The 25,489-nt window shown below is 35.7% G+C and overlaps 1 protein-coding gene across 1 annotated transcript in view; it reads right to left on the bottom strand.

The window, feature by feature from the left end:
- Cfap47 (cilia and flagella associated protein 47) overlaps positions 1-22,478 on the bottom strand; it is a 274,541-nt gene extending 252,063 nt beyond the window's left edge. Inside the window, exons 1-8 of the mRNA XM_048427634.3 lie at positions 22,195-22,478; positions 20,957-21,108; positions 19,789-19,904; positions 17,359-17,497; positions 15,287-15,515; positions 14,860-15,020; positions 12,677-12,804; positions 8,093-8,328 (exon numbers count right to left, since the gene is read on the bottom strand). Coding sequence (XP_048283591.3) covers positions 8,093-8,328; positions 12,677-12,804; positions 14,860-15,020; positions 15,287-15,515; positions 17,359-17,497; positions 19,789-19,904; positions 20,957-21,108; positions 22,195-22,389 — 1,356 coding nt within the window. The 5' untranslated portion in view covers positions 22,390-22,478. The remainder of the gene's footprint in view (positions 1-8,092; positions 8,329-12,676; positions 12,805-14,859; positions 15,021-15,286; positions 15,516-17,358; positions 17,498-19,788; positions 19,905-20,956; positions 21,109-22,194) is intronic.
- Positions 22,479-25,489: the final 3,011 nt, after the last annotated feature.

The following is a 25,489-nucleotide window of genomic DNA, read 5'->3' as shown; positions in this document are numbered from 1 at the left end:
AGAAAGAAAAGAAAAGAAAGAAAAAGAAAGTAAAATAAAAAAGGAAAAAGAAAATCTTGAAATCATTAAGACTACTAGAGACCAAAAGGTAATGGAAAAAGAGATTGCTTTATTGAAAAAACTTAGAAGCTCAAAATTCCATAACTAGCCAAACTCCTAGTCAAAACTTAAATTGAAATAAAAATCTTTCCAAATAAATATCAGAGGGAAGATTGTACTGCTAGTAAAGTTGTTTTAGGAAAGTACTAAAGGGAATGCTTCCATTAAAACAGAAAGAAAATGGATAGTTATACAAGTAGATTATTTTAGATGGATCAATTAAAAAGAGATAAAGGAAACTATATATACATACACATACCCACACATACAAACATATATATATATACATATATATATACCTAAACACATATGTATGTATACATGTGTGTACATATATAAATTGTATTTTTATTTGCAGTGTTTTTTATGTATTTAGTTTATAAAATTGGGAAAAAGGAAAGAAGCCATTCAGAGGGATCAGAGGACTAGGAATGGCAGTGAGGGACAGTACTGAATTAGAACAAATTATTAGCACACACACATCAAGATGTCAGGATGAAAGCCATTATACCTAGTATGATAACCTAAAACACTAATAAAAATCAATGAATAAAAAATATGACAATGGCTCTTCAAGAACATTGATAGGCTTCTACCAAAGAAACATAGTTTGCATTGCAACAGCATAAATAGAAGATAGAACAGTTATATTGAAGCAATGTTTTTTCCATAGCACTAAAATAAAGCCAGTACTACTTTGAAATATGCTCTGGTAAGTGACGTTGTTGAATATATCCTCTAAAGAAACAATTAAAATATTAAATATCAAAAATGAATAGAAAAAACAGGTAATCAAATAATATACCCAAATAGCTGTTTGAAAATAAGATACTATTTGAAAACACTGAATTACCAAAAATAAAAAAATAGTAGTTGCATACCCTACATTATCAGTAGCTTTATTAAAAGCAAATGGATTGTTTTAACATTTCTCTGACAACTTAAAGTATATATGACCAAATTTTTCATATATTTATATTATGTACAATATATAAATTATTAAACCAAGCTAATTAACTTACCCATAATTGTTTATGGAAAGACAGTTAAATATTAGTGCCTTAGCAATTTTGGGTGACAGCACATTAAGCTTAGGTCACCATACTATAGTAAGAGATCTCCCTAAATTATTCATTCTGTCTCATTGGAACTTTATTTCCTTTAATCAAAATCCCATGTTTTTGCTGAGGAACTCTCGAGTCTTTACTTTGCTTTAATTAGTTAAGTATACTTTTTCTGACCAAATCTGACACTTTGCATTTCAGATTTAATTGAGATCATTAAAGAGGTCACGGCCTATCTTTGTATCTGGCTTCTTTCTTTTAGCATAATATCACCCAAGCTCATTCATAATGTTGCAAATAACAAGACCTCTTTTTGAAAACTACATACTTTTCTATTTCATATACAAATATGTATGTATTGCTTTTCTGCAAAGAAAACTAAACAACTTTGTTTAAATGATACATTAACCACTCTTTTGATTACAGAGTAACTAAGGAATGATTGATTTATGGAATGAACCTAAATATCTATCTGTAAGTGAATAGATAGTTAATTGACTAAAAGGCACAAATTAGAACATTTCTCCCTTGTGGACCCTCACACTTTTGTGAACTCTTTTCACTTTACCTAAAGAAACATGTGTTCATTTTGCTAAGGAAAAAAGCACAAATTTGTACAGTGGATAAAAACTAAAAGTCTATGTATTTCCTGCAAAAGAAACGTTAGTTGAAAATAATGGATGGGGAAGTATCAAAACCAAAAATTTTCAAGGTAAACAAAAACATTTCAAGTCCCCTTATGAACATACATACATTATGCTTTAACTAGACAGACCATGAAGGACAATAGTCTTTCTGTGGGAGTAGAGACTAAGTACTGAGGGGCAGGAGGGCTTGATAGTTTTATAGGACAGAAAAGGGAACTTGTGGGGCAGGTGAACTGAGAAACTCTGTATAGAAACATTGGTATACATATTACATCGGAAGACAGTTAAAGGCCAGGAAGCTCCTAACAAGAAGGGCAATGTACTACATTGGTAATTACAACTCCACTCCATTGATGTTTACAACTTTTGAGATTGCAGGGGAACAGATCTGAAGATAGAATCATCCACCCCAAAAGCTTCTTGTTCTGCCCTATAAAATACCTCAAGCCCCATGTGGTGAGGATTTATATATACTCAGCAAAATATTATCTAATTGAATATAGTAGAAAGGGTTAACATAGTAATCAAATTATTGAGTTATTTTGCCTTTTAATATATAAATATCAATACAATGAATCTTAATTAAGGAGAAACCTATTGCCACTTAATAGAGACAAATTGTTTGACAAACCCATCCCATTTTCATAAAGAAAGGGTTACTTCCAAAATAGAATGGCAGTCCATGAACAACCTATGGCTAACATCTTACTCATCTGATGGAATATTACATGTCTTTCTTTTAGTTCAAGAACAAGATAAAACAGTCACTTTAGCTATTTCTATTTAACATTATGCTAGAAGTTCTAGGTAGGAATATTAAATAAGAAAAACATAAATCTGAATTGTAAAAGAAAACAAAAAATAAATCTATTTTCAGAGACATAATCTTGTAGACAAAAGAATCTTTTTTGAAATTTGGTAGCTTGTAAATAAATGTAAATAATGTATGCATACACACACATAAAATTTAAAATACAACTGAATTTTCTTATCAGAAAGACAAAGATACTTAATATTTTTTTTTTACAAAAGACAAGGGTTTGAGTACAGTTCTACGGTAAAGTAATTGCCAACCATACAAAATACCCTGTATTTGATCACCAGTACTGTAAGATTATATATTTCTTGTCTAAAAGGAATCAGAAAATTTATACACTGGATACTATAAACACCATTGAAAGAAATTAAAACACACATGAATAAGTATTTAGATATCTGTCCTCCATCAACTGCAAGACTAATATTGTGGAATGGCAATACTTCCCAAAAGGATTTAGAACACCAACACAGATGCTATCAAAATAGCAGCTGCTATTTTTTGGTAAAAACTGACAAGGTAATTTCAGAATCATATCTATTTTCAAGATTCCAAATATGTCAAAAATACTCTTTAATAAATTTGAAGGCCTTGGGTAGATATGACTACTAAAATGTTTTGTTGCAAAGGAAATTATCATCATGAAAATAAAAGACCCACCAAATGGAAAAGATATTTCTAATTTATTTATCTGATTGAGCCTTGTATCCAGAACATATAAAGAACTTGCATTTCAACAACAAAGATAAGTATTTAAGAACTCTTCACCAACCCCTCATCAGACAAAGGTCTGATCTCCAAAATATACAAAGAACTCAAGAAACTAGACACTAAAACTCTAATTAACCCAATTAAAAAATGGGGTACTGAACTGAACAGAGAATTCACAACAGATGAACTTCGAATGGCCAGAAGACACTTAAGGACATGCTCAACCTCCTTAGCGATCAGGGAAATGCAAATCAAAACCACTTTGAGATACCATCTTACACCTGTCAGAATAGCTAAACTCAAAAACACCAATGATAGCCTATGCTGGAGAGGATGTGGAGTGAGGGGAACACTCATCCATTGTTGGTGGGAATGCAAACTTGTGCAGCCACTGTGGAAATCAGTGTGGAGGTTTCTCAGGAAACTGGGAGTCAACCTCCCTCAGGACCCAGCAATTCCACTCTTGGGAATATACCCAAGAGATGCCCTATCATACTACAAAAGTATTTGTTCAACTATGTTCATAGCTGCATTATTTGTAATAGCCAGAACCTGGAAACAACCTAGGTGCCCCTCAATAGAAGAATGGTTAAAAAAGGTGTGGAACATATACACATTAGAGTTTTACTCAGCGGTAAAAAACAAGGACATCTTGAATTTTGCATGTAAATGGATGGAAATAGAAAACGCTTTACTGAGTGAGGTAAGTCAGACCCAAAAAGAGGAATATGGTATGTACTCACTCATAAGTGGTTTCTAGCCATAGTTAAAGGTCTTTGAGTCTATAATTTGTGATCCTAGAGAAGCTGAATAAGAAGGTGAACCTGAAGAAAATCATATAGTTATCCTCCTGGATATTAGGAGTAGGCAAGATTGCCAGGCAAACTTGGGTGCACGGGGGGGGGGGGGGGTGGAAGTACAGGGAGATGGTTAGGGAGAGTGAAGAGGGGGAAGGATCAGGGATGGATTGGGGGAATGGGAGGGGGGAGAGAGGAAGGATGGTTACGGGAGCAGGGAAGTTTATATCTCAACTAAGGGAGCCATTTTAGGGTATGCAAGAGACTTGATTCTGGAGGGGTTCCCAGGCCCAAGGAGAGGTTCCCAGATTGTACTCTGGGCAGCAGAGGAGAGGGTGCCTGATCTGGCCTTGGCCCATAACCATACTGATGAATATTTTGCATATCACCACAGAACCTTCATCTGGCGATGGATGGAGATAGAGACAGAGACACATATTGGAACACTGGACTTAACTCCCTAGGCCCAAATGAGAAGCAGAGGGAGGGAGATCGTGAGCAAGGAAAGCAAAATCAGAGGGGGCCTTCATCTGACGATGAATGGAGATAGAGACGGAGACCCACATTGGAGCACTGGAAGTCAGGACCGCGAAGGGTGCGTTCACCTACTGATACAAGGGGACTGATTGAATGAGAGCTCACCAAGGCCAGCTGGACTGGGACTGAACGAGCATGAGATCAAACCGGACTCTCTGAGTGTGGCTGACATGGGGGCTGACTGAGTCCCCAAGGTCCAAATGAAGACTGAGAAGCCATCGACAATGGCACTGGGTCTTGTTTCGTCTGCATGGACTGGCTTTTTGGGATCCTGGCCTGTTTGGATGCTCACCTTCCTGGACCTGGAGGGAGGGGGAAGGAACTTGGATTTCCCACAGGGCAGGAAACCCTGACTGCTCTGGGGAATGGTGAGGGAGGAGGAGAGGGAGTGGGGGGAGTGGGGGGAGTGGGAGGGTATTGGGAAGAGGGGAGGAAGTGGAAAGAGTGTTTTCGGATACTTGAATAAACAAGTCTAAGGGAAAAAAAAGAACTCATGTCTAGTACTATAAATATGGGTAAAACCGTATCAATATAAGTAAAGGAGAAACTTTTGATGTTGTGCTAAGTGGTTATGCTGTAAACTGTATTTTAAACATGTATGCTTATATTCACAGGTCTGTGCTGCTCTCCTGCTTGATCAGAGAAGCTTTTCATTAAAGTATACAGCAGTTAAGGCAGAGATGAGGTGTTCAAGGTGCCAAGAATAAGAGACTGTGCGTGTTCATCCACAGATGAGAAAGACAGACAGGTGCAAGGATTTGACTCTACAAACCGGAAGGCAGAGAATATTGGAGGGAGGAAGAAAGAGGTGGAAAATAGTCAAGATGCATTTTACACACTTACAAAATGTATAAAGAGTAAAAGTTTAAAAATCAGAAAATTACATGGAAGAAATAAAATTAAAATGTCAAGGGGTAATATAATATCCTTTTTTGCTATGAAAAAATAATTTTTAAAACATCAAGGGTTAACCTCCAATTTCTTATTTTATACTTGTGAGTCTGCCATAGTTTTAATGAACTGAAATCTGAGTCATTTGATCTGTGGTTATAAACTGATAGATCTACTGCAGAGTATAGGTTTTATTTTATTCTTTTTTTCACCACTTCCAGGTGCTAGAAACCATCTCAGTGGACTTACATTCCCACCATTTCTGAAGCCATCAAACGACACTGGCTTCTTTATCTTTTCACATCACTTTAACACTGATGTTTCTTTTTATACTTCTAAGGATTCTTGTGATCTATTGGGAACACTCAGACAACAAGCTGGTTTTCGATCTTAACTGTAACTGACACCCTAATTCTGCTTTTCATAGAACATCATAACACAAATTTGAGAGATTCAAATAGAGACATTCCTAATAAGGCACCATTCAACTTGTTGTAGATATAAGCAATTACTCCTCTAAAGAAAGTAGGTGAATATAGCTATCATCATCAGTTATTGGGAAGATGAGAACTAAAACCATACTGGCACATCATTTTGCACCCAATAAGATAATTGTAATGAAAAAATAGGACAATGTCAAGTGTGGGGAGGGTCATAAAGAAATTGGACTATTAAGTCACTGCTGGAAGAAATACAAAATTATGCAATCACTTTGACAAACACTGTAGCATGAATTTTAGTTGGTCTTAATAATAGAAACCCAGAATCAGATACAAGGTTAATGTTGTGTATCAGAAAAGCAGAGCGGCCAGCCACTAGAAAGTTCTCTTCCCTCTACCAATGCTCAGACCAAAGGGGTGATCCTGTCCAAACTGCATCTGCCTCCATCCAAACATCAGACTACATTGAGCTTCTGTCTCTTCCTGCCTTATACTGTTCTCTCTGCCCAGCCATATCAGTCCTGTCTCCACCTCCGTAGTGCTGGATTAAAGGCATAGGATCCCACGTGCTGGGATCACCCTTCTGTGAGTTCTGTTTCTCTTTTAGACAGATTCTATCTCAGGTAGCCCAGGGTTGCCTTGAAATAACAGAAATCCTTATGCCTCTGTCTCTCAGGTCTTGGGACAAAAAGTGTGAGTCACCACTCCCTGGTATCTAGTGGTTTAACTCTACACTCTGATCTTCAAGCAAGTTTTATTTGTTAAAAACACAAGCAAAATATCACTTACATTACACTACTGGGAACAGCTCCAAATGTTAAACATAGCATTTTCAAGATTTAACAATTCCTCTATATGATATATTTTGAGAGTCTTAAGTATATGTCCATACAAAATCACCCAGAAATGTTTATAACATCATTATAATTGCTCAAACAGAGAAGAATCAGGAATCAAGGCAGAACTGTCCAACAGACCACAGATTTCCAAGACCTGACTTAAGTCACAAACATATATGGGGTCCTAAAATGAAATGTTTGTGGGACACAAATATTTGGGAACAATAAAAAGCTTTTGAATGTGCAATGAATAAAAATTAAGTGAAAGGTAAATGTGTAATTGAGCTGAGGTTTTACTTGCAACACAAGCCTGTTGCAGCACAAACGGTCACCACAGTCTTGCTTCTGAATGTACAAAATGCACACTGCATTGTGTGGGCATCATATAACATAACAACAATGGATAGTGCCTAAAACACATGGGTTCAGCTTTGAAACCATTGTATGTTTTCAGATGCACTTTTTTCCTGTACCCACAAATTTTTCTATGTTATTATAGACACTGAATACTTTCAATATTTTTCTGCCATCATTTTCAGCATAAAAATATTAAATTTGTATACATACCTTATAGACCTACATACATGAGGCCACATAAAATCAGCTCAGGCCAAAAAAAGTTAGTAAAGAATGCTTGAGAAATTCTGTTTTAGAGTGCCTATAAAAGAGTTGTCAGAGTGGCCAGTCATAATTAAAATAGCTCCTGAAACATGGCGGGATGGCCTGGTTCCAATAAGAATGTCTTAGTATTTGTTTTTTTTTGTTTGTTTTCCCCCAACATAAGAAACTGCAAACTAGGCAACTATTATTTGTTTGAAATGTCAAACCTTAAATCTGCAAGATATTGCTCATGTGATTCATCAAAAAAACCTTCCTGAATGGAAATAAAACATTTGTTCTTTGAGTTTGGATGGCACCTCATTACAGATCCTGTTTAACACTCTACAATCTTAAGTCATACCTGTTTCTGTATATGTCTTGAAATTCCTTAATAAAATAAAACTGTTTTAGAAGCAACAACTGCATTTCATAGTGCACCTGAACATGACATGCTTTCACTGGCACAATGCAGACCCTTAACAAAGAATTACGGATTCTATATGACTTGATGTATAACTAATTCTAGGTCACATAAGAGACATACTTCATAAACACTAGCAGATCAAATGTTGTTCTTTCTCCTCTGTAAATTACTTTGAAAAAAAATAGCTGAAGTGTTATGAAGGAAGGCAAAGAATAAATTAACTTACCTGAATACATCCTTCATCAATTTTGCCCCTTTCAGGATCCATTTTAAAGTGTGCAGTTTTTTGAAAATGGTACATCACAGGAAGTGATATGGATTGATTTTTTACAATGCATAGGATATCCGAATGTTCACCCATGAAACAAGGTGCAAAAGTAAGGGCTTTTCCTGGATCAAACTGTAAGATGACAGGAAGTCCAGAGCCTGTCAAAGCTAACTCTACTTTTTGAAGTCGATTACCTGAAAAAGCAATAAAACCTACTGAACAAAGTGAGGAGTGTTTGGAGAACCAAAAATATATTAGCTTACTTCACATAGCAACACTTAAAAAATATAATGGGAAATAAGGAGCTTATCCAATCTTCAGCAAAACCATTGCCTGCCTTCTTTATGCTACACATAATTTTGAGTCTTGAGGACACAGCTATGAATGAATAAAGAAAAAGCTGCTCTGATAGATTTACATTCTGGAAATGTAAGGCTGACAGTAACTACATTTATTACACTCACAAAGGGTAGAACCTATATGTGAAGACAAAGGATGAGACATAATACAAAGTCTTGAGGAGACTGTTTTAGGTGGAGATATTCAAATAAGCCATTTTAATTTATACTGCAACATTTGGGCAAACATTTCAAGGAAATGAAACATTCATAAAAAGTGTGTTCCAAGTAGAAAGAGCAAATTCAAGCACTCTAAAGTAGGAACTTGCTTCTCACATTCAGAAAGCCATAAGGAAACACATATGGTTGTTTTAGGAGAACTGTAAAAGGATGGTCAGAAACAGTCAAGGTTATAGATACATTCTTGAGTGCAGAGTAAATAATCTTTGCCCATTTACTGGAGAGAGGACAGGAAAATCAACAGATGCTAAATTATGACATTAAGGGCTTTTTTCCTGTGTTTTATTTGTTTGTGCATATATACTTTAGTGTGTGTGTGAGCAGCTGAAAGGATAAACTTGCTATTTTTGAAGATTAATAAAAACTGAAGCAGAAAGCTACTTATAAAAAAATTATTAATTCTTTTAAAACATTTCTAGTTAGCTCTAACTGTCAACTTGTAATAGCCTAGGGTCATCCAAAGAACTATCTAGATTAGATTGGCTTGTGGGCTTTTCTGTGGGTTTTCTCTTCATGATTTCTTGATGCAGAATGATCCAGTTCACCGTAGGCAGCATCATCTAGGCAATGGTTCTGGGCAGGATAAGAAATTTACTTTAGTATGAACCTGTGTCTAGTGGATAATTTAGTGGACAAGATCATTCAGTACATTTAAATCCTTTATATTTAAATCATTCAGTATATTTATGTAAAAAGGAAAGAGGAAAGAAAGGAGACTTGAATTAAATGTGTTTAGCATGGAGATTTTTAGAATGAATTACAGAATTTAGCAAATACCAAAACATAATCCACTGGGGTGATTATGAAAGTTAAAGAGATCAGTTTTTCCTCATCAATCATTATGGGAAATAGGTCAAAGGTTATATATACATGAAAATGAATGATTATTAAATCATACATGATGGAATAATACAGACTGGAAAAGTATATATAATTTAGGGTTTGAGATATTAGGTATTAGACAGAACTATGGATTGTGTGACAGAGTTAAGATTCCTCTTGTTGTCTCTTCTGTAATCATCTAAAGTCTGACTCAAAGCATATTCCCTGCTTACAGCCCCTCCTCTGATAATGTCCCTTAGAAAATTACCTAACCATGTCCCAGGGATTTGAGGTCAAGATGCCCCAGCTAATTGACAACTTTTGCATCTGAAAAACAGCTTGATTGCTTTACTTCCCCCTGCAACTGCCAACTAGGATGTAGTTTTTGCTCTTAAAAGAGGCAGGGCTGCTGTGTGAGCACTGTTGCTCTCCAGGTAATCTCCAGTTAGATTAATAAAGACTCCCAATTTGGACTCTGGTTTTCCAAAGTAGTCCTTGGGGTCTTTGATTCACAACAGACTTACTCTCCACTTGGACAATAGAACAGTTTTATGAAGAGAACTGTAACTAGAACCATATAAAAGAGTATGTTTTTCTTACTAGAGTTCTCATTGATCAATTGTAGCCTATAAATAAGCTGTAAGATAAATGTAGAATATCCATCTCTAGCTATTAGAAGCTTTATTGTTCTCTGTTCCCCCTGATCCAATCCCCCAGTTTCTACAGCAGAACACCCTTTGCAGCCTCTCCTGCCCCTCTGCTCCCACCTACTGTGGATTCCACTGATCTCCCCCTTCCAACTTGCCTCCACCCCCAACCTGTAGTTTTTCCCCAACCCCCAACTCCAGCAGACAAACCCTACTAACCAACAGGGCATGCCAGAAAACCAGGTAGGCTGCATGCAGACTTTCTCTTCTTTCCCTGTTCTCCCAGATGCAATCCCCCAGTCTCATCCCAAGTTCCACAGCAGAAAACCCCATGGCAGCTTTTCCTTTCCCCTGCCCACATCTCCTGTGGCTCCCATAGATGTTCCCATTGTAACCTTCCTATCCACTTGTTGTTTTGTCCTAGACCACAACCAGAGCAGATACCTACCTTCTCCTTACCCAAAGGCTGCTCCTCACAGGGCAATACATAAGCTCAATGCAGACCCACATGTCTCCTACTGCTCCTGAGATCCAATTTCCCCCTCCCAACCCCCACCCACAGTTCATCCCTAGCTTCTTAGAAGGAAAGACATGGTGGCCTCCCTTTCTTAACTGACAACATCCCCAAGGAATCACAAAGATTCTCTCTTCCAACATTTCTTCTTCCAACTCACTTCAGTGATGAAGGGGCCAAAATGTGTCCCTACTTTAGACATGGAACAATACCCCACTATAAAGAATAACCTAAGCATGAGTCCACGATGTTCCCCAACCAAGATAGGCCAATCTGCAAAACTGTTCAAGAACTGAAAATGAAGAGAAGCAATAAAGAAAGTCCAATGAAGGAATTCTGAAAATGAAAAATTTAGGAATTTGAACAGGAACTACAGAGGCAAGCTTCATCAACAGAATACTAGAAATGGAAGGGAGCATCTCAGACATTTAAAATATAACATAAACAAAATGGATACACCAATTAAATAAAATCTTAATCTAAGAAATTCCTAACACAAAACATCCAAGAAATCTAGGACACTAAAAAAAACAAAAAACAAAAAATAAGAATAATGGGTATAGAAGAACAGAAGAAACAAACAAGCAAGGGGCACATGAGCTCACAAACTCTAAAAAAGCAAGTGTGGGGTTTTAAAAGGACTATACCAGCTCCTGTGTGTGTGTGTGTGTGTGTGTGTGTGTGTATTATATTATATATTATAGGTATTAGCTTAATATTTTTATGGGACTATGGGACTCCTGAATGTGAGAACTAATAGTCTCTGGCTCTTATGTCTGCTCTTGGAACTCTTTTTGTCCTTTTGGGTTGCTGTGTCCAACTCTGATGTGATAGTTTTTTGCTTCATCTTAATATGTTTTATTTTGTTGTGTTTACTTATCTTCCAGAAGCCTGTTCTTTTGACATGAGACACAGAAAGGGAATGGATTCAGAGGAAAGGGAGGCAAGGAGGAACTGGAAGATATAAAGGGATGAGAAACTATACTCAGAAAAACTGTATGGAAAAAAAAGAATCTATGCTCAATAAATGGGAGTAAAATAAAAAAACGAAAAGCAGCATTAACCAGAAAACTTGAAGCAAATGTTCTCTGATCAGTAAATATAGTTTAATATAACAAGGTATGACATAAGTAATATCAGCAAGACATTTCTGCCATACTGACCAAGATTAACAGTTGAATTAAACTTAGTGACAGTATATATTCATACTGGCCTGCAAATCTTCCAAACTCTTGGCTTTCCTAAGTTAACAGGAAGGATTTACACCTCCTGGACACAGCTCATTTTTTCAGAATTTGATTTGCAACCTGCCTATTCATTCATCTTTGATCTAGCTTATTAAAAGTGACTCAAATACTATTACATTTTTGTTTTGCTCCAATCAACACAAAACTACCTGAAATTGCAAAAAAAATTTAATGCCTCTTAATATGTGACATAGAAAATACATGCCTTTCACATACTCATGGAATGTATCCAAAGACAGTATTACTCTGCTTAGCAGATCTCAATCTTGTTCTTCAACTGTTATTATATGCAGCATTCTAGAAGTAAAGTTCTGATCAAAACAGAATGGCCCATTTGTTTTATGTCAAGTCCTAAGAATAAACCTTGCCATATCTATAAAGCAAGTGAATTTTAATTTCTCAAATTCCAAGATCATAATGTTTATCTAAAGTCATGTAAATGGTTCCATGGTTGTCTTCACATGCCACAGATGACATATTAAAGCCATGAAAGTGTATAAATTTTTGTTCAATGTAAAAAATAAGCATTTTATATTTTTTTCTGTAGCAATGATGTTCATTATTCTATTTTTTTATTGTTTGAAAATGTCACGCATGCATATAATGAGCTTTTATCCAATTTACCTCCCATTTTCTCCTGTCAAACTCCTTCCTATTCCCTCACATGTGCTATTCTTTCTCTTATTGAATTTTAACTACCATATATTTAATGGTCTTATTCATTTCATACTTACTTTTCATGGTGTTAGAGTTATCATCTCTTAAAAATCCATCTTTACTTCCCACAGAATCAAATCTCACAAAGAGGGCATAGTCTTGCCTATGTGAAGGCCCAACATCCTTTTGAACATCAACTACTAGCCTGTAAATATCACAATTAGTTGTTTTTAAAGCACAGGTTACAGGTTTTTGTCACTTGTCAATAAAAATAATCAACCTAATTCTTAAATCTATGTAAGCAGATGGAAAGGAATAAATACACATCTGTTAACTATTTCCCAAATTTACTAACAACAAAGATCTCAGAGCATAAAGCTAAGGAAAGTAACCGAATTAATACTTATATTTTTAAGACAAGACTAACTTAAGTGTCCCAATATGCCAAAACCTACATCACATGCCACAGTGTTTATAAAGTATTTTTCTGCCAGATAGAATTCACTGTTAGCTAAGGACTCTAAGGAGTCTCTATAGTAACCCATATTTCCCTTAGTAGTAACTTCTGTTATATATTTATTTACTCTCATGAACTAAATTCATATTTATCACCAATCAAGTTCCTCATAGTGGACAAGTAATTAGAGAACAAAATTTGACATAAGTCAGATCTTCTTAGAGAAATGTAATGGAAGGGTGGAAACAAAAGAAAGAAATGGGAACAAAGGTATAGATAGGTTACACCATAGGCCGGGTCTCTGACTATATTTATCTAGCTTACTTACAGATTAGCTCTTCTGTCAGTAGATACTCAAATCCACAAAAAGTAGATGTGTAATATTAAATGGGAGTACATATAGTGTGTTAAAAAAAACAAATTTAACTAAGACTTCAAATATTCACACCTAAATGCCCGTGCTAGACTACCAGAGTTAAAACGCTGTCATAGGAAACAAAATTTGGATTTCTTTCACAGCATGTATGGGTGGAGGAGCCTAAAGAGATGACACAAGAGTTACGAGGACCCAGGCTTGGGTCCCAGCACTAACATCAGTTGACTCACAACAACTACCTATACAATCATATAAAATACGATGGGTACACATAAAATAACATAATGTTCTATTGTTGAACATAATTTTATAGATTTCCCAGAGACATTTCTTATACAAAAGTATCATTAAGACAATTTTTGATTATATGAGTGGGGCAATTAATGATTAGTTTTTATGCCATAGTTTTGTTTCTGTTGACATGATAAAGCAATGAAGAAAAGAAAGGTTTATTTTAGTTCAGAATTTCAGGTCAAATTTCATCATGGCAAAGAAATCAAGGCAAAAATGTAAAGCATTTTAAAATGTAAATGTCACAATACTGAGAAGAGAAAAATAAATAAATGTCTAGTACTGAGAAAACTTTTTTTTAGTTTTATACAGCATAAGATCGCAAAACAGAAAATAGTGCAACCCACTCTCAGAACAGGTCTTCCCTCATTAATTAACGCAGTCTTCTATGTACATGACCATAGGCCAACCTAATGCAGATCATCAATCATTGAGATTCTCAGGTCATTCTATCAAGTTGACAATTCAAACTAACCATCATATCCTCTTAAAACATTCAGCCTACAAAACTCATGTATCACTAAGTAACAATGTTGTAATGGAAGTACACTAAACAAGACCATCTCACAAGGGTAAATACTTATGGTTGAGAAACAGACTAAGATAATATTGAATTGTTTACCATATATTCAACATTTTCAAAAATATTTTCATGCTAGATAACAAAAGCAAGTACAAAGAGCTGTGAAAATAAACACTGCATGTGTTTCATTAAATTCTGTGGGGTTAATGGGAGCAGGTAACATTGATAGTATTCAGTCAGAAAAGATTCTGTCCAAGGAAGAGCATCACTTCCTCTTTCGTGTCATCTATAAAATACTACAGGCATCTCACTATTCCTGAAGCAAGTTCTGGACTGCACATATCAACTTATGGAATCCAAAATAATCTAAAATTTTACCTCCACCACCCATATCTTATAGATCTAGGACTTTTTCTTAATTAAAAAAAAACATTGTATGTCATATTTATGAATATTGGAAATCTTTAACATGTTAGAAATATTTAGAAATGTAAGAAAAATTATTTTTGCTTTCCCACATGCATTACTATGACATTAAATAAGTCTGGTTAGTATATCATAACTATAATTTTCATTAATAATTGACATCACAATTAAATTTACTTTTCCTTACTTTGGGCTGAAGCAAAATGTAATTACAATCTTTTGATAGGGGAGTAATGTTCCTTCATTGGGAACACAGGTCATAAAATCAGTCATATCTATTTTCTTTATTTTGTTTAAGTAGGGGAGATTATTTAAGGCAATATCAGTCCTTTGATGAATATTTGCTCCCTGTAACATAAAATAAGACATAAAAGCATATTAGGGAAAAAGGAAATGACATATTTGAAAAGGTTAAAATAAATATTGTAATTTTGGAACCTAGAAAGTAAAGAGTATTTGTCTCTACAGTAACATATACCTAATTTTGACAAAGGACATGATACAGTTCAAAATTTGAGGAGAGTAGAAATCTTCAGAGTAAGTTACTAATTTGCAAGGAGCATTCGCCTAATTTAATTCAGAAATGATGCACCACTTTTGCTCAGTTCACTTACCAGTTCTTCTCCAACACAGTCATCTTGCATTATTGCCACCCAGTTTACGGTTTCAGGGCTATTGTTAAACAGAAGTGCATGCTCAAGTTTTGATGTTCCAAAGAAAACAGAACCAAACCGTATGCATTCCAATTTCCTGTCACTATTCATGTTAAGCAATTCGATTATCTGCTCAACCACATGAACTTTGATGTTCAAGAATGTATCAGGACGACCTTGCAAACTCACTCTATAAGATAATAAAATAAGTGTAAGTATTTTCATTATATATTCATATATCTATTTTCTTCTAATTATTTGAATAAAGTTTTTTAAAATGACATCATAACTAAATTAGCAGATTAAGATTAGTTCCCTTCATTTACTGTTAGAGATTACCACATCATTTTGTGTGCCTACAGCTATAAATTGGATCCAAGGCCCAAGCCATCATCTACATTCCAATACCACAGTTCCCTAAATCAAACATACCTCAGAAACAATTTCAAACTAATTTCAGTTCTCATTTAGCACATCTGGCACATGTTTCTTTCTTTCTGGCATGAACACAATCAATCCTTTCAACTTAACCCCAGCAGATACCACAAATAACTGAATATCATCAAAACATTTACTTACATTTTTCTATAATTGTGGGTTTTTATCCATACCATATCTCAACATACCTGTCCTTCCTTAGATTCCTGGCCATCACACACTTACCTCGGTTTTCATTCAAATTCACTCATGCGTGCTCTAACTTTTCATTCTACGACACGGATCCTCTGTAAATTATTTGTTTCTTCTCTCTTATTAGTTCACATTTCACTCTTATTTTCAGTGAAATTCTCAGTATTCCTATGTTTTAGATACCACATATAATCCTAATACCCTGTACCCAACTAATCTAGACAAAGCTGCTTTCTGGAACTTAGAACATGTAAGTCATAGCCAAAGACTCCATAGTGACTCTACCAACGAAATCACTCCTCCCATGCCACGTATGAACTTTCTTCCACTTTCTTTTGTTCGTTAACTCATCAAATGAATTAAACAGGCTTGTATTAATATATCTTAAATCTGTGCACGTCTCTCAATTCTCCCAATTTAGGCCCTAGCTCTGCTTTTTCCTATTTTTTTTTTTTTGGCTTTGCTTTTATAATATCAAGTCAGATTGTCAAATTCCTTTTGTGCTGTCTGATTTGTTTCATGCACTGCTGTTACTGTGACTTTCTAAATTGCACACTGATCCTCAGATTAATTTTCAGTCTCACAACTGTATCTCAAAAGCCACAATTGTAACCTTCAATGAGTAATACATTTCAGGTGTAATTTAGTAGCTCATACACACATATGAAGAAAAGATCTATGCAAATTCAAAGTTTCATAAAATAACATCTATATTACTATGTAAGGTATACTTATATTTTCTATTTTATTACTTCATGTACAAGTGTATTAAATGCACATCACATCAATGAATGACTAAAGCAAATCTCATGAAAAAATTGCTGTCCCATAGACCATTTACTAGATCTTGTACCATTCCTTTGTTTTAGTCTCAGCTCACATCACTCCCTTCTACTTCTTCAACTCTATATTGGCTCTGATTTTTTAATAGGGAATACAGTTGTCTCTAAAGTTTCAAATTGCCACTTTCTCCGCCTGAAATAACTTATGTAAGCCAATCTATCATCAACATTCATTTTGCCTACACACACACACACACACACACACACACACACACACACACCAATCATATCATTTCCATTCACTAACTAGATCCTATTTAATGATTAGTGTGTGGATCAACTACCAATTTATTAGTGGAATCCTCAGACCATTTCCTCAGATCCATAAAACTGAAACTAGAAGCTGCTGTTCTGTGTATCTGCATGTCACTCTGCATTTGCTTTCCATTGCTGAGCACTATCTACACTTGTATGTCCTGATATGTAGGAATAGCTACATAAATGAATAGCAAATGAAAGAAAGGGGGTTGAAAAACAAACAAGCAATCAATCTGAAAGAAGAAAAAAAGAAAATATTGAGTTCTATATAAACATTTTTACAAAAAGTTACTCTATATTTACCTTGCCACTTCATTTACAAACTGGGACTGGTCTGCACAGAAATCCACTTTGATGACCTTTGATGACTTAGCCTTCACAATACCACTACTTGGAGAAATCACAATAGGTAACTGACCTTGGTATTCTGTTTTAAACGTGCCTAAGGAGAGTAAGAGACACAGTTTATAACTAGACCTTTGCAATAGACACACATTACACAGATGATCCACCGAGGAACAAAAAAAAATAGCTTTTATTGTGATTACAGATGCTGGCATCACCTAATAGATCTGAACTCATGTTAGAATTCAGCCCTCAGCAGTAACTAAAAATATTATATATTCATTTTTGGAAAGTACTTATACTAAGAATACTATATATCCATATACATGCTCTTCAATCCTTGTTATAAGCTGTTATGTTCAATCACTGAATTCCATTTTACAAATAAGAGATCAGACACTTAGCTATCTTGATCTCTAAAGTATAAATATGCAATGGATGCTTAGGAAAAATAAATTATTTGCCCAGATTTTTTCAGTTAGTAAAGGAAGCAATGAAGTGTGAACCATGGTTAAATGTACCCCCAGAAAAGCAGTTTTCTTTTAACGCATCAGTATTTTGCCCCCAAAATATTTGCCCATGTCTACAAATTAATCTTTCATTTGTTTCATTAAAAAAACACACTAAATATCTCATTAAAATTTAATCTGCATTTAAATTGAGTTTTCATATGTAATATAACTATAATTTGGGGAGATTTTAATCTAAAATGAACATATTACATTATATAATCATTAGAGGGTTATAAATGAATAAGTTAAGACAGAATATGGAGAGAAAAATAAAATAAAAAATTTTCAAGCATATATAATTACTCTGAAATATTACTAGTCTTCAGAATCAAAGAGCCTCAATCATTTACCTTAAGAGACTCTATACTTCACATTAGAATCAAACTGAAAAATGAGCCTAATATTCTATAAACTCCTAAGCCATAAATATTCACCCATGGAAGAACCAAAACACTGAAAGCTAAACGAACAAAATCCAATCAGAAGTAGCTATCAGTTTTATTCTTGTATATTTTATGAGAAAATATGTAATGGGATTGATTGTCTTTTTTTTAATTCCCATTGTTCAAGCAGGCAGCTAAGAGAAAAACAATCTAGAGGTAAAAAGGATTGGATCTACTATTTCATTATATATTAGACATGCAGTCTCAAAGACACAGTCACTATCTAGAATTAGTCCTTGTATTAGATTGGGAAAAATGGCAATCTTGCAGCCAAAGTAGCTAACCATCATATCAAAAGAATGACAAATTATTTCCATTGTTGTAATAAAAAGTGTGCATGATAGCATTGTTTGTCATAGCTAGAACGTGTAAGCAACCAAAATGCCCCTCAACCACAGAATGGATAAAGAAACTGTGAAATATTTACACAATGGAGTACTACACAGGAGAAAAAGTATTGACACTTTGAAATTTGTGGGCAAATGGATGGATCTAGAAAACATAATATTGAGTGAGGTAACCCAGACCCAGAAAGACAAATATCATATGTATTCACTCATAAGTGGCTTTTAGAAATAAAACAAAGAAAAATCAGCCTACAATTCACAATCCCAGAGAACCTAGACAACAATGAGAACCCTAAGAGAGACATACAGGAATGTAATGTACATCAGAAGTAGAAAAAGACAAAATCTCCTAAGTAAATTTGGGAGAGGGTAGAAGGGGAGGGGAGGGGAAAGGAGGGGAGTGGAGAAAAACATATTTCAATAAAAACAATAGAAAAGATATTTGAAAAAAAGTATGCATGACAACATATACTTTTATGAAAACACCTGGCCACAATAACAATTCCTAAAAATAATCCAGTCTAGAGAAAAGTGTCCTTCCAATGATAAATTATTAAAAGCCTTCTACAGACCATGATCTGAATGTCCAGTTGACTATGACAAATAGAAAAAATATTTCAAGTCCACAACGAAACGGGTGTCATACCAAAATTTTAGGTAAATACCTAATTAACCACGATATATTACTCTTCTCATAAATTAAGAATCTAAAGTTCAATTTCCTTAAAGATAATTGTCTAATATGATATAGCTAGTAAATAAGGCACTGAGGTCTAGTTCAGTATCTAGATTAGCCTTAGGACAATGTTACTTCTATAATACCAACCTGCCTCCCATCTTCAGGATCATCACCAGTCACGTAACCAGCAGGCTGTGTTAATATGGATTATAAGAGGCAGGTTCATTTTCCTAAATGATTACATAGCTATCCTTTGTAGTTACAACACTTAAGAGCCTTTGGTTTTCAAATATATCAAATGATAGACATTGTTTCTTGATGACTGGGAAAATCTATTATACTAGATGCAATTTAAAGTAATAGCAACTCTTCTAAATCTGTAAGCTTATATGACACAGAATACGTACCTGGAGCTTTGCCACGATTAGTAATACTAATCTCTTTACAATGCACTTTACTATTGGCAACTAATATGCCAAAATCAACTACTGGCACAATTTCCAGGTTACAGGTTGGAATCAGTCTAAGAAAGAAGAAAAAAAGCACACAATTATGTGTAACATTAAGAACACCTTCATACTTAAGCCCATGGAAACACACACACACACACACACTTTACACACATTTAACTCCTTAAAAGATATTTCAGTTTATTTACAGGTCTACTGATAACACTGCTGTCAATAAAAGGAGTAATGAAATAACACATGCAAACTACAATGCAACCTTTTCTTACAAGGAAATCAGACTTTATCATATAAGCATGATTTGACAGACTATTCACTTATCTCAATTTAGTGTTATTCTATCATACATGAAATTCCTTTTGAGAATTTCCACATAAGTCCATTTAATGTTTTGAAACTTATTAAAAAGGAGGAACTGACTTTAATACTTTGAAAAAATAAAATATAAGAAATGAAAAAAGCAATGATACTGTATTTGGGGAATACTATAGTTACTTTCTGTTGCTATGCTGAAACACTGACCAAAACCAGCTTAGGCAGGCAAGCGTTTATTTGGCTTAAATACCCAGATCATGGTTTATCGCAATAGAGACAGGAAGCACAGAGGCACTACTTATTGACTTGCTCCCTGTGGTTTGCTCGGCTTGCTGTCTTATACATCCCAAGACCATCTGGCCAGTAAGGCACTGCCCACAGTGGACTAGGCCCTCCCAAACCAATCATTAATCAAGAAAATGCCCCCATAGACTTGACTACAGGATAATAAACAAATAATAAAGAACCTCAATTGTGGTTCTCTCTTCCCATGAGACTCTAGCTTGTATCAAAATGTCCAAAACTAACAAGAACAGGGTATAAAACATGATCTCTGTACAATGAAGAAATGCGATCTGCTTCATGTGTCTTTAATGTAATGTGTTCAATGCAGCATATATGCAGTAGGCATTTCAGACAGCTTTCAAAAATTCATTGTCTCATATGAAGAAATTTCATGACATACCTATTTTATATTAAGATTGCAAGTTCTACTTCACAGAATGTTCTTAAATGCATTAGTACAGTTTAATAATAACAAAATTCTTACAAGACAGATGTGAAGATTACATACCCTATCAGAGGAACCTCTAGCACTTTATTTCCAGCATAGATAAACATGTGATCAAACACGTCTTCATTTTTATCAGGATGATATTCCACCATTGCTGTCATCTGAAGGCCAGAAGCTAGTTCCTTATCCAGACTGGTCAACAACAGTTTGAACTTAAGTGGAAAAAGATAAAATCAGCACTATTAGGTCCTTATAAAGATTATGAGAAACTAATATTTAGGGAGTGTGTATTATTACCAAGTATCGGTCTTATTCCCACTTAACAAGAATTTTTTTAAAAAAAAAACTTTAAACTGATATACAGGGGTATGATGATTAGGCCTGTACTAAAATACCCTTTTAGATCCTAGTCCTGTGAAAGTAGAGATATGCCTGTTCCTCAGTAGATTCTCAACTAATAAAGTATGACACAAAACTTCGCACTAATGCCTCAATTAGTAATTTCTATTAGAACTTTTGAGTGTCAGAGGGCAATTAACAACACCTCAAAAAAATGGATCACTTCAGAATCATGATGACACAGTGCATAAAATTGGAATTCTCAGTAGATGGTAACCATCATTGTATTTATAAAGCTTCATGAATCTGTAATTTTCTGTCAACTAAAAATGAAAACAGGAGTGATGACTTTCGTCTTTCCAAACATAATTATGAAGAAGCATACTCTCTCTCAGCTTTGCCCCATCTAGTCTTTTCCTCATACCCCCTACTTGAAGCATAAGGTTCTTTATGCACTCCTTCCCTCTCCCTCCGTTCCTTCCTCTCCCTCTTCCCATCATTATTTCGCCTCCCCTTCTCACTTTTCCTATTCCTCTTCCTCTCTCCCTCTTTCCATTCCTTTCTCTCTCCCACTCATTCTCCCTTCTCCTCCCTCCCTCTCTCCCTTCATCACTTCCTTGATCTTCCTTCCTTCCTCTTTTGATCTTTCTTCTTTCCTCTTTCGTTCCCTCTCCTTCCATACCTCTCTTCCTCCCTCCCCCTTCCTACCTTTCACTCCTTTTCTTCCTCCCTAAATTCTCTTCCTCCCCTTTACACATTAGCAGTTATCCCTTCCTCCCTCCCTCCTTCTTCCTCCCACCTCTCTCCCTATTCCTCCCTCTCTTTTGTTATATTCTCCTTCCCTCAGCAAATAAAATCCTTCCAGAAATTCCTTAGAAACGCAGATTTTGGTCTTTGTGCCAAAGGGATACTCAAGTGTAGAGGCTACCCAGGAGCTTTCAGTACCCTTAATGTATCACCTGTGGCTTCCCAGGCTCTTGAAACCTCATCTTCTGGTTCCAGCGTCCCAAATTGTGTACAATGAGAGGGAGCCGGTACACTTTCCCAGACACTGCATCCAGGAACCTCAGCTCCGAAGGGATTACCCTCAGTTGAACTTCCTTCTTGGTGCTATCTACATCCCGAAGGGCTAATGAGCTCCGCTCTGTGTCCATCGCGGACCTCCAGAAAGTCAGCAACCAGAAGCAGACTTGACCAACTTCCGACTGGCTAGGGTCAACAGATGTAGCTAGGAGACAAGCACTAGGAAACCATTATTCGGACTCCACGTGAGCGCTGGCCCACGCCTCGCCCCAGCATTCCTTGGGCGGCAGTCTCTGGAGCGAGACCCCGCCCTGGCCACGCCCCGCTGACGTAAGAGCTGCCTGCTACTCTCACCCCAGCCCTAAATCCCCCTCCCACCGCCACTGCCCTCAGGCTAGTGCCTGCGCAGCAGACCTGTACACAGTGACAAGTCCCAGGGGCTTGAGATGGAAACTCGAACAGCAGGTTTCTGTGGAATAAGAGAATTGGTTGACAAGTATCAGCAAAATAATTGGAAAATACTTTACTTTGTCAGCCTCAAATCCAAAAGAAGCTAATGTTGGCACAGCCAGGGTTGCAAAGTGGCATTTGGTTTACTGGCCACTTTCCTGGATCCTCCTTTAAAGCAAGCTTAGTGAAAATTATAGTCTGCAGGGTCTATTAAGACAGCGAAATTTGACTGAAATGAAGGATTTTAATAAGGAGAAAAATGTCAGTGACCTTTAGGCCACCATTTCTGTGTTATCTATAATACCAAACAATTGAATTATTATAAAATATAAAAATGTATCAATAGAGATGACTAAATAATCTATGTTGTACAACAAATTCTTCGTGACTTTAATAAAAAAATACATTAATTTTTTTCTATTTTTCCCTAGTGCAAGGAAACAGATCCAGTATCTTGAGCATTCAAGCATTCTACTACTGAACTACATCCTCAGCCCCTATATCATTAAATTTAAAAGAAATTAAATACTGACTCAAAAAACAAACACAATCCTGTGGTTTATTTTTGAATAGAGATTCTAGTTCAGCATGACTCTTACAATACCAAGATCATAAATACTTTATTTTCCAAAAATGATGGAGTGATAAATAAGTAGTCCTAATTTAAAGTCAACTTATGAATTTATTGGAATTGTTGTTGACAGTTAAAACAAGATTGGAAAGGGGTTGATTATAATGTGCAAGTCTCTAGAAAATGATAAAATATCTTCTGAAATTCTTGTCTTCTTTACCAGCTGGATATTTGAATCACCTTTGAGGTTTTGTTTTTTGTTTTTTGTTTTTTTTTTTTTTAGAACACAGTACAAAGCCAGTCTAGATCCCTGTGGCCAAGCCAAGTTTGTTCTTTATCCCTCAAAGGCTTAGAGTTTGAGTGAATGCAAATCACGGTTCCGGTACAAACCCCCTAAACAAACTTGAAAATAACTGAAAACAACAAAGGAGTGTCAAAATTCCCTTTCACACAGACTCAAAGAAAAGACTGACTTAAGTCTGAACTGTATAGCAACTCTTTTGGCTTTGTTTTCAACCAAGGAAGGCTTTAACTCAGAAATGTCTGCAATAAGATGGAACACCATCTTACTATCTATTTGCTTTGTACAGATACCTGTAAGACCTGTGTTACACATGCCGACATATACATGACCCCAGGGAGATTGAGTTGATAGAATGTTTTATGAATTTGTGCTGAGAAATAATTTTGACAAATTTAGACAATTGGGGTTTCTTGGAATAAGAAGAGAAGACATTAAAATAAATTAGTTTTAAGCACATAGAAACAAACAAAATTCTTAATTATTTAGAAAATGGTAAGTTGTTCAGAAAAATAGCAATATTCTCTCATTTCTTCTGTCAGTGAATATCATTTACTGAGTAAATTTCACATAGAAACAGAATGTTGATCCAAGTAAAAGCATAGCATAACAACTTAGTTCAGTGGTATAATGGGTATGTTATATTTGATGATGAGTTTTCTGGTGAGAAAACATGTCTGTTGCCTGTTCAAATGAAACATAAGATTCTGATGAGGCTGTAAAGCAACAAGACCATGTTTCATTGCTTCCTTGTCTGCCGTGCTGGTGTTTGAAAGTAGGTCCTCTTGCATGACACATAACCACTGAGTTATAACCCAGTCGTATTTTACTGAGATACTATCTCAGTAAACTATTGAGATAGTTTCTCACTGATTATTCCAGTTTGGCCTTAAGTTCACATTGTAGCTCAAGCAGGCCTTGAATGTGTGATCCTCATGCCTCCGTCTCCCAAACAGTGTGCTTTATTAGTCTTGAATCAACAGACTTTGCTCATATATAGTGACAATTTATAACTTGGCAACCGCTCTGGAAAACAGTTTTGAAAATGTTTGGTAAGCTAATCACATAATGACCTAGCCATCCACAAGTTATATTCATGGTCATTTATTCTTGAGAAACACAAACTTATTTGCACAAAAAACACTTCAGTGTTACAAATATGAGCTTTATTCTTAATAATGAAATCATAAAAAAATCTAATGCAGCTCACTCAGCTATCAATAAACAGTGTGTAATATATCCATGCTTAAAATACCAGTCCACAATGAGAATGAATAATATATGTTGAAGTATGGGTGCCACTCTGGGTATTATAAAGAGTGATGCTGTAACAGGGCCCCAGATCTTAGTAGGCCCAGAGATCTTAGCATAACTAACTCCATGATGGAAGTGTCATTCGGGCTGTAAAACTCGGCACATAGACAATAGCACCTGCCAAAGCTAAACCAAAGGCCTAAAGCATCAAAATTCATAGTTCTAGGCAAATCCATAGTTCTACGAAAGTCTCTAAATGTACTAACCCTGCTTTTTGACTTGTGTTGTTGTGATTCTGGCTAACTGTTCTTGTTTACTGAAGTATGTCAATCCAGGACATGGCATGGGGTTTGTGTTTAAAAGCTCACCCTAAAAAGGGCTTGGGGCTACAATGAAATCCTTAACATACAGTGTAGTCACCAGCTGGCTAATAGGGACTTTTAATTGGCTTAAACTTATGTCCTAGCAGTCTTCTCTGGTGAATACTTCTAGAGTTCCCACCAAGATCCCAGAGACCAGACCTTGAGACGTGTGTGTGTGTGTGTGTGTGTGTGTGTGTGTGTGTGTGTGTGTGTGTGTGTGTGTGTTGGGGGGTAATCAGCACAACCTCAGATGTTCTAGGTCTTTGATCAGTCTCTACCTAGCACTTCAGAGG

Source organism: Myodes glareolus, chromosome X (genome assembly GCF_982192425.1).
Source record: "Myodes glareolus chromosome X, mMyoGla1.1, whole genome shotgun sequence".
Lineage (NCBI taxonomy): Eukaryota > Metazoa > Chordata > Mammalia > Rodentia > Cricetidae > Myodes > Myodes glareolus.
This window is presented reverse-complemented; position numbering and strand designations above follow the sequence as displayed.